We start from the raw sequence: 9445 nt of genomic DNA, 5'->3' as shown, positions 1-9445 counted from the left end.
AGCACCACATAAGCAAAAAGAAAAAAGCCGGAAGTGGCGCTGTGGCTCAAGTGGTAGAGCGCTAGCCTTGAGCAAAAAAAAAAGCTCAGGACAGCACCTAGGCATTGAGTTCAAACCCCATGATCGAAAAGAAAAAGCCATAGAGCCAGGTGCCAGAGGCTCATGCCTATAATCCTAGCTATTTAGGAGGCTACAATCAGAGAATTGAGGTTCTGAGCCAGCTGAGTCAGACACATTCAAGACTTTTATCTCTAATTTGCCAGCAAAAAGTGGGAAGTAGAGATGTGGCTCAAGTGGTAGAACTCCAGCCATGAGTAAAATATCTTTGCAAGAGGGCAAAGCCCAGAGTTCAAGCCCCCTACTAGAAATAATATAAAAAATAAAAGGATATAGAAACAATTTGAAGGAGTCTTCTTATTATTATATTTGGAGATTTTTGATCCTCAAAATGATGAAAACATGCTGGATGTGATAGCATACACCCATAGTCCATGCAACTCAAAATTCTGAGACAGGAGGATCACTTAAACACAGAAATTTGAAAAGAGTAAGGAGGGGACAATGATGGTAACAAATTACACACCACTGAATTAAAAATTATGAGAACATATTGACATTAATAAACACCAAAATAAGAAGAGAAGGAGGGAGTGGGGGGGGATGTTATTACTTCCCTTTGAAGAAAATGGAAATATTTCACACTTAGAAGGAATAAGAGAATTAGAACATGGCTTTTTAAATGTATGCTCATATAAAACAAGTTTTTGGCAACTGTGATATTTATTAGTAACTGGTCAGTCAAAAAAGAAACAAGGATACTGAAACAATTTAGTGAAAATGTGATGAAAATATGGTTATACACATAGCTTCAAAGTGTCTCCCCATAAGACACACAGTAATTACAAAGGGAAAAATAGTAACAAGTAATGTAACTTAATGGCATCAGTAATGAGACAAATAGACCAATCAGCATCATATACATGAGGAAACCTCAATAAATACAAGAACAAAATATTCTATATGTATTGAACAAAATAAATTGCCTGTGTTCTTTGAAAATGTTAAAGGCATGAAAGATAATGAAAAACTAAGAAACTGTTTCAAGGTAAAGAAGTCTAAAGAGAACACAGCAGCTATATCCACGTTGGACTGAATCCTAGACCAAAATTTTTCTTTTAGGGAGACAGAGAAACAAAGAGATTAAAGGTTACTATTAGATCAACTGAAATTTTTTTTTGTTTTTGGGGTTTTTTTTGGGGTCCAGTTGTGGGGCCTGAACTCTGGATCTGGGCGCTGTCCCTCAGCTCTTCAGCTCAAGGCTAGCACTCTACCACTTGAGCTATAGCGCCACTTCCGGCTTTTTTCTTCTTGCTTATGTGGTGCTGGGAAATCGAACCCAGGGCCTCAGGAATGCAAAGCAAGCACTCTACCACTGAGCCACCTTCCCAGCCCCCAACTGAAATTTTTATGAGGCCTGAGATTGGAAAGCAATACTTAATCAAATTTAATTTTATGATTGTAATTATTGTGTCCCGATTATGTAGATGACTGTATTAAACCAGACAAAAACTATGATGCTTAGAACTTACAAGATAAAAAATATTATGTGTACAGATACAGAAAAATGTAAAGCAAATGGAAAAAAATGTTAGTATTTAAAGATTATAAATGAAAAATGTATGAGAATAAAACTTTTCTAGATATCTGAAATTACTTCAAAATGAAAATGTAAAGAAAAAAAAAAAGATGACACAGTGGCTTTCACTATGATCCTAGCTACTCAGAAAACTGAGATCAGGAAGAGTGGGCTTCAGGCCAGCCCAAGCAAAAGTTTATGAGATTTTACCATAATGGAACTTGTGTGATGCTATGTCTACACCTAAGCTATGGATACTGGCACAGTCAATATAAGACTATTAAAAATAACCAATGCAGCTGGGCAAAAGTGGCTCACACCTGTAATCCTCGAGAGGCTGAGATCTGAGGATCACAGTTCAAAGCCACCCAGGCAGGAAAGTCTATGAGACTCTTATCTCTAACTAACTACCCAAAAGCCAGAAGTAAAGCTGTGGCTCAAGTGGTAGAGCACTAGCCTTGAGCACAAAAACTCAGCGAAAGTGCCTAGGCCTGAGTTCAAGCCCCAGGACTCATATGTACTCATCATTTAACTTTCAAATCAACTCTGTGATTTATACATTAGTATCATCATTTACCAAAATAAAAAAAGGAAACTAAAGATAAGAGAGTTAACTTGCTCAAAGTCACAGAGTGTAAATCAGAGCTCATACCAGAATCTGAATAGTTGATTCATTGAGTCATATGACTTAAGGTAACCATGCCATAGAAAGCAACACAAGCACAAAAAACAGAACAGATACAAAGCAATTTGAAAACACAAAGCCCAAATGGAAGAATGCTTAGAGTAATTTATCAATCTGTTGCCTTCTCAGATCCATAGGAAATGGAACAATTCAGCAATACACTTTCACCTGAAATATTGTTTGCCACATGTAGAAGACATTTAATAGGCCACCTAGAAGAATTCCTGAGTCTATTGCCTCTTAGGATCAATGTTTGTTTTGGATCCTATTAATTCTGAAAGTATTTACTCTGCCACCAATATCCAATATCTAATATTCTTCTGAGGGCTCACCTCTTGCTCTGAAATCTTCAATGCAATGTCTTGTCGGGCATCTTTGTCCATCTTAGAACTGGCTGGAGACTGAATTCGTTTGACCAGTCTCTGTTCACAATCTTCCAGGCGTAGCCGGATATTCTTTAGCTCTGAGATGTATATCTTGGCCACAGTCTCTTCTTTGTCCTCTGCAAATGCACAAACCCAGAAGACCACTAAGCTCCACATTAGAAATCTACCTTACACAGAGAACACCACTGGTTCACCAGCTATCTCATGGTCTTATTGAGAGAACTTTATGCCTGACTCCACACACACACACACACACACACACACACACACACACACACACACACACACACACACACACACACACCATTCTCCATGGATTTCATCAGGTGCTGGAAGTGGGCTTTACAAGCTTCCACCTCCTCTTCTAAGCGCAAGCGATCTGCCACTGAGAAGAGTGCAGAATCACGACTGTCCTGCAAGAAGTCTTCATAATGGGTCTGGAGGTTCTTCATAACCTGGTGGCATTCCCCTGATGCTGAAGAGCGAAGCTAGAGAAAAGCCAGAAGAAATTTCAAAGAATTGTGAACATAATACCATAATTAATTAACCATACATAATGGCTCAATCTAATACACATGTAAAACCGTGAATAAATCATGCCAGGCGCTGGTAGCTCACGCCTGTAATCCTAGCTATTCAGGGGGCTGAGATCTAAGGATCATGGTTCAAAGCCAGTCCAGGTAGGAAAGTCTGTGAGACTTTTTTTTTTTTTGGGGGGGGGGGGTCCGGTCGTGGGGCCTGAACTCTGGGCCTGGGCACTGTCCCTCAGCTCTTCAGCTCAAGGCTAGCACTCTACCACTTGAGCCACAGTGCCACTTCTGGCTTTTTTCTTTTTGCTTATGTAGTGCTGAGGAATCGAACCCAGGGCCTCAAGTATGCAAGGCAAGCACCTACCACTGAGCCACCTTCCCAGCCTGTCTGTGAGACTTTTATCTCCAATTAACCACCAGAAAGCCAGAAGTGGCACTGTGGCTCAATTGGTAGAATGCTGAAGAACTCAGGGACAGTGCCCAGGTCCAGAGTTCAAGCCCCACAAACGACCAAAAAAAAATCATAAATCAAACCTTGATTTCAAAAAACAAAACTTACCCATATAACCAACATTATCAGCAACCAGAAGCATCCTTTGTGCTTCACTGGACTCCCCCTGCACCCCCGCCCCCCCCCCCCCCCCCCCCCCCCCCCCCCCCCCCCCCCCCCCCCGACAGGATCTTACTATGCATCCAGACTATCTTTGAACTCATGATGCTCATGAGCAATGGGATTACAGCAATGCAGGAGCCCAGCCTGGCATAACTTGTTTTTGTTTTTGCTGGTCCTGAGGCTTGAACTCTTGGCCTGGGCACTGTCCCTGAGCTCCTTTTGCTAAGTCTAACACTCTACCATTTGAGCCACAGCACCACTTCTGGCTTTTTCTGTGACTTAATTGGTGAGAAGAGTCTCATAGACTTTCCAACCCCGGGCTGGCTTTGAATTGCAATTCTCAGATTTCAGCCTCTTGAGAGTAGCTAGGATTATAGGTGTGCGCCACCAGCACATTGCTTGACATAACTTTCTTTCTTTCTTTTTTACCAGTCCTGGGGCTTGAACTCATTGAACTCAGGGTCTGGGTGGTATCCCTGAGCATTTTTGTTCAAGGCTAGCACTCTACCACTTAGAGCCACAGCACCACTTCTGCCCTTTTCTGTTTCTGTGCTACTGAGGAATCAAACCCAGGACTTCATGAATGCATGCTAGGCAAGCACTCTACCACTAAGCCACATTCCCAGCCCCATGCTGATTGTTAGTTGACGAGTCTTCATCTACTATATACTCTTATAATGTTCTCTTCGCCAAAAATGTTACTACTTATTTCTGTTACAATTTTCCTTAACCACTCAAGCTGCTAATTCTAGATGCTAAGAATCTCAAGTTCCTAATCCTGAAACAATATCCCTAAGATCATTTTACTCCATCTGGCCTGGAAGAAATTTTAGTAATGAAAAAAGCTCCTTCTGAAAAAGCTTTCCAACAGGATATAAGTCTGAGGTCATAATTTCATACATACCTTTTCTAGGTTCCAGGTTTGTACAAGGTCAAGATCCTTTCTCAAATAGTTCCAGGAGATAAGGCTTTTGGTGTTAACATGCAGTTGATGCCAAAGAGCCATCACTTTCTGGTATGACTGTTCCACCCTAGAAAAAATAGAGAACCTAGCTAGAGCTTTTGTGAGGCTGGAGCTTTGCAGTAAAGACATTTTAGGGAAAAACAGCTACTTAGCAGAACTATGCTCCTATGCTAACCAAGAGAAAAGCAACAAGTTCTGACAGCACAGAAATCTTCAGAACTGAGACCTTCAATTTGGATTTGCTTTGGTATTATGTACACTATGCTATTACATATTTAGCAATTTCAAAAATGTTACCTGAATGCAGAAGAATTACAAAAAAGAAGAAATAAAGTTGGGTGCTGCTGGGATGCCTATAATCCTAGCTACTCAGGAGGTTGAGATCTGAAGATTATAATTCGAAGCTAGCCCAGGCAGTAAAGTCCATGAGGCTCTTATCTCTAATTAACTAACAAAAGCTGGAATTGGAGCTGTGACTCAAGTGCTAGCCCAAGTGGTAGCCCCAGGACTAGTATACAAGAAGAAGAGGAAAGAAAGGAGGAAAGGAAGGAAGACAGGAAGTATGGAAGGAAGGAAGGAAGGCAGGGACTAGAGAAGAAATAAGCTAGCAAAAAAATAACCTGGAAGAAAAGGATAGATATAATGACTCTATTTGGATTGTTGAAAAATGATACTGAGGCTTAAAAATTGATTTGCTGTGCTTTATATAGCTAGAAAAATGCTAAAATGCATATGGGTAATTAGTATCTTAACAAGTGCACTGGATCAGGGCTTGAGAAAATTGTTTTCCTATGCATTTCATGCCTGATTTAATGTGAATGTCTAGAAGTTCTGTAAACACAAACAACTAAGTTATCTTAATTCCTTGTTGAAAAGAAAATATGAGATATACATAAGATGGAAGGCTAGGAGTCAGGAAATCAATTAAATAAGAGACATTAAACCCATTAATTTTTCCTTACTCCAAAAATTCCACTGAAATTTTAGCAAAATTGGGAAGCACATTGTTTGCTAACATTTTATCCATGAAAGCAATGACAGAATAGGGTGGTGTGAGGAGGTATGAATGATTAAAATAATTTAAGAGATAAATTAAGAAAAATTTCCCAAGCTCTGAGCAAAGTTTTCAGTTTATGTTCATTCACACAGAGGAGTCTACAGGAGTTTTCAGCTGAGTTCAGTGGCTCAAGCCTATAATCTTAGCTTCTTGGGAAATAAAGACAGGGGATCACAGTTTTTTTTTTTGCGGGGGGGTCCGGTCGTGGGGCCTGAACTCTGGGCCTGGGCGCTGTCCCTCAGCTCTTCAGCTCAAGGCTAGCACTCTACCACTTGAGCACAGCGCCACTTCCGACTTTTTTCTTATGTGGTGCTGAGGAATCGAACCCAAGGCCTCAAGCATGCAAGGCAAGTGCTCTACCACTGAGCCACCTTCCCAGCCCCGGGATCACAGTTTTTGAGGCAAAAAGAAGTTTCAGAGACTTCATCTCAACTAATGGCTGGGTACAGTGCCATGTACCAAGCTACAAGAGAAGTACAGTGTTTGGGCACAGTGGCACATATCTCTCACTCCAGTGACATGGAGAAGCACAGGTAGAATTGCGGCCAGACCAGTCCTAGCATAAATCGAGACCCTATCTTGAAAATTACCAATGCAAAAAGGAGATGGTGGTGTGGCTCAAGTGCTAGAGTAGTTGATTAGCAAGTGAAGCCTTGAGTTCAATCCCCAGTACAAGTAATAAATAAATAAATATAGGAGTCTTTCAGAGAATATTTTATTCAGAAGGTGGGAGTAGCAGACTTTCACATGATGAAAATATAAGTGGGGCTATGAATTTTTCATGATCAGTAATGATATTCACTATAAACAGTAAATTTTACTATTAAATAATTTTTGTTTTTGGTTGGTTGTGGGGCTTGAACTCTGGGCCTGCGCTGGACTCTGCACCGTCCCTGCGCTCTTCAGCTTAAGGCGAGTGCACTACCTTGAGCCACAGCACTGCTACCAGTTTTCTAGTGGTTTATTAGAGATCAGAGTCTCACTGGCTTTTCTGCCCGAGCTAGCTTTGAACCATGATCCTCATGTCTCAGCTTCCTGAGTAGCTAGGATTACAGGTGTGAGCCACCAGCGCCCAGCCTATTATATAATATTTAAAGGAGAAATAAAGAATGAAAATGGCATTACACATCTCAACAAAATTCCTAGAAGGTATAAGACAATAAAGAACTTCCTTTAAGAATGAAAATTTCCAAGAGCTGGGAAGGTGGCTCAGTGGTAGAGCGCTTGCCTTGCATGCCTGAGGCCCTGGGTTTGATTCCCTAGCACCACATAAGCAAAAAGAAAAAAGCCGGAAGTGGCACTGTGGCTCAAGTGGTAGATAGAGTACTAGCCTTGAGATGAAGAGCTGAGGGACAATGCCCAGGCCCAGAGTTCAGGCCCCATGACCTGAAAAATTTTTTTTCCAAGAAAAATAGAGCTAATAATTATAAAAGAAGGACGTTTCAGATATAAAAAGATTCAAAACCTTTCTTTCCCATGCAGTCTTTTCCAGTTAGATTCTGAAAAATGTACTTAACCAAACCAGGCAGTAAGCCAATAAGTACACCTTGTAATTTAGGAGTCAGTCAGTCCAACATCAAAGAGGCAAAGTATATCCCAGATTACTGTGAAGTAAAATGCCAGAAGTAATACTGCATCAGGTCTAGAGAACAGGTCTAGACTGGGAAAGGAGACAGAATAGGCCATAAGAGATGTTCCCAAAATAAGATAAAACAACTGTAGTGTTTTGTTTTATTGAAGAAATATTTTCAGTAAAGGGGGAGAATTTGGAGATATATACTAATATGCATAGAAAAGTAAGTAAACTAAAAAGGAAGTTAATGAAACCATTTGTTCATACACATATTTGCTAATCTACTAGTCACTATTGCATTCAATAAGCATTTATTGACTATCTACTGTGTACCATGAGTGGTTCTAGATGTTCCAGAGGTAAACAAAACAAAAATCTCAAACAGGAGAGAAGTCATAAATAAATATAATCCACCACATGGCATTAAGTATTCTAAAGAAAAAGAAGGACAAAAAAGAAAGAGGAAGGCAGTGAACAGGGATGATAAAATGATCCAAATGAAGTGAGGGAATGAATTGTGTAATCATATGAAGGAAACAAGAAATGTAAAATTCTGTGGCAAGAAAATGCTTGCTGTATTTGAGAAGCAGGAACAAGAGTAGAAGCAGCACAGTTAAGTATGAGCAAGGATAAGAGGTGAGATAGTGATGCATCACAATGATCCCCTCAAGTACTAGGCTAGTTAGCTTTGTTTTATTATAAAACAAAGAATCAGTGTAACATAGCTACTTTTAGAAAAGGAAGAAAGGACAGGTACACGAGTCTGACTGTGGAAAATGCTATCTGTTAATTTCCTGTAGTAAGAAGGTAGTCAATGGAGAAAAGAAAGTAAAGAAAACAGAAATTAATATTTGCGAAGTTGAAAAAAATCACAAGACAGCAGAAAAAAAATCTTATTTAGGAACTTGGAATTCAAACTTGGAAAAATCTGCTGAAAGAGTTAAACATAGTTGACTAAATGAAGAAGAATTCTGGGTTAGAGAAGGTGACTGATTTATTTAGAGAGACAGGGCCTTGCTTTATTAACTAGGCTAATCCCAAACTCTCACCCTCGAGTAATCCTCCCACTTCAGCCTCCAGAGTACTTGGGACTACAGTCTTGTGCCACTATGACCAGATACTTAAAAAAAAAAAAAACTGGTACCTGGACCTCAACTCAGGGCCTTGCTGGAATCCCAGCTATAATAGAGGCATAGACAGTGAGATGATGGTCCAAGGTTGGCCTTGACCGATGAGAAAAATGAGAAACCCTATCCAAAGAATAACCAAAGGAAAATTTTCTAGAGATGTATTTTAAGAGGTAGAGTGCTGTCTAATAAGTATAAGGCCCTGATTTCAGACCCAAGTATTGTATCTCCCCCAAAACACACCCAAGTAAGCTGTTATAATCAAGATTTGTTTTTTCTTGGTGCTAATACTGGGGCTTGAACTTAGGGCCTTCCACTTCTTAGCATTTTTGTTCAAGGCTGGCACTCTACCATTCTACTTCTGGCTTTTTGCTGGTTAATCAGAAGAGTTGCACAGACTTCTCTGCCCAAGCTGGCTTTATTCCTCAATTTTCAGATATCAGCCTCCTGAATTGCTAAGATTATAGGACATAAGCCATTAACACTGGCAAAAACTCTTTCTTTTCCTTTGCTCAGGACTCTACCACTTGAGCCACACCTTTAGATCTGCTTTTTGCTGTTTAATTGAAAATGGATTTGCCTAAGCTGGCTTTGAATCTTGATCCCTCCATATATTAGCTTCCTGAGTACCTAGGAGCCACCAGTACCTGGATAATAATCAAGGATTCTTTTATTTTTAATTTTTGCCAGTCCTATGGTTTGAACTCAGAGCCTGGGCACAGTCTCTGAGCTTCTTTTGCTAAAGGATAGCACTCTACCACTTGAGCCACAGCACCACTTCTTGCTTTTTTTTTGTTGATATGGTATTGAAAAATCCAACCTAGGGCTTCATGCATGCTAAGCAAGCACTCTACCACTAAGCCACATTCTCATT

General features: G+C 40.2%; 1 protein-coding gene across 5 annotated transcripts in view; it reads right to left on the bottom strand.

The window, feature by feature from the left end:
* The window catches only part of Macf1 (microtubule-actin crosslinking factor 1), a 167687-nt gene extending 162810 nt beyond the window's left edge, over window positions 1–4877 (bottom strand). For all 5 annotated transcript variants that reach the window (XM_013016840.1, XM_013016845.1, XM_013016842.1 and 2 more), the window contains exons 1-3: window positions 4755–4877; window positions 3012–3195; window positions 2654–2823 (exon numbers count right to left, since the gene is read on the bottom strand). In XM_013016840.1, the coding sequence (XP_012872294.1) occupies window positions 2654–2823; window positions 3012–3195; window positions 4755–4856 (456 nt within the window). In that variant the 5' untranslated portion in view covers window positions 4857–4877. The remainder of the gene's footprint in view (window positions 1–2653; window positions 2824–3011; window positions 3196–4754) is intronic.
* Between the last annotated feature and the right edge of the window lie 4568 nt (window positions 4878–9445).

Source organism: Dipodomys ordii, unplaced genomic scaffold, assembly GCF_000151885.1.
Source record: "Dipodomys ordii isolate 6190 unplaced genomic scaffold, Dord_2.0 Scaffold33, whole genome shotgun sequence".
Lineage (NCBI taxonomy): Eukaryota > Metazoa > Chordata > Mammalia > Rodentia > Heteromyidae > Dipodomys > Dipodomys ordii.
The sequence above is the reverse complement of the archived record's forward strand: the minus strand, read 5'-3'. Positions and strand labels throughout refer to the sequence as shown.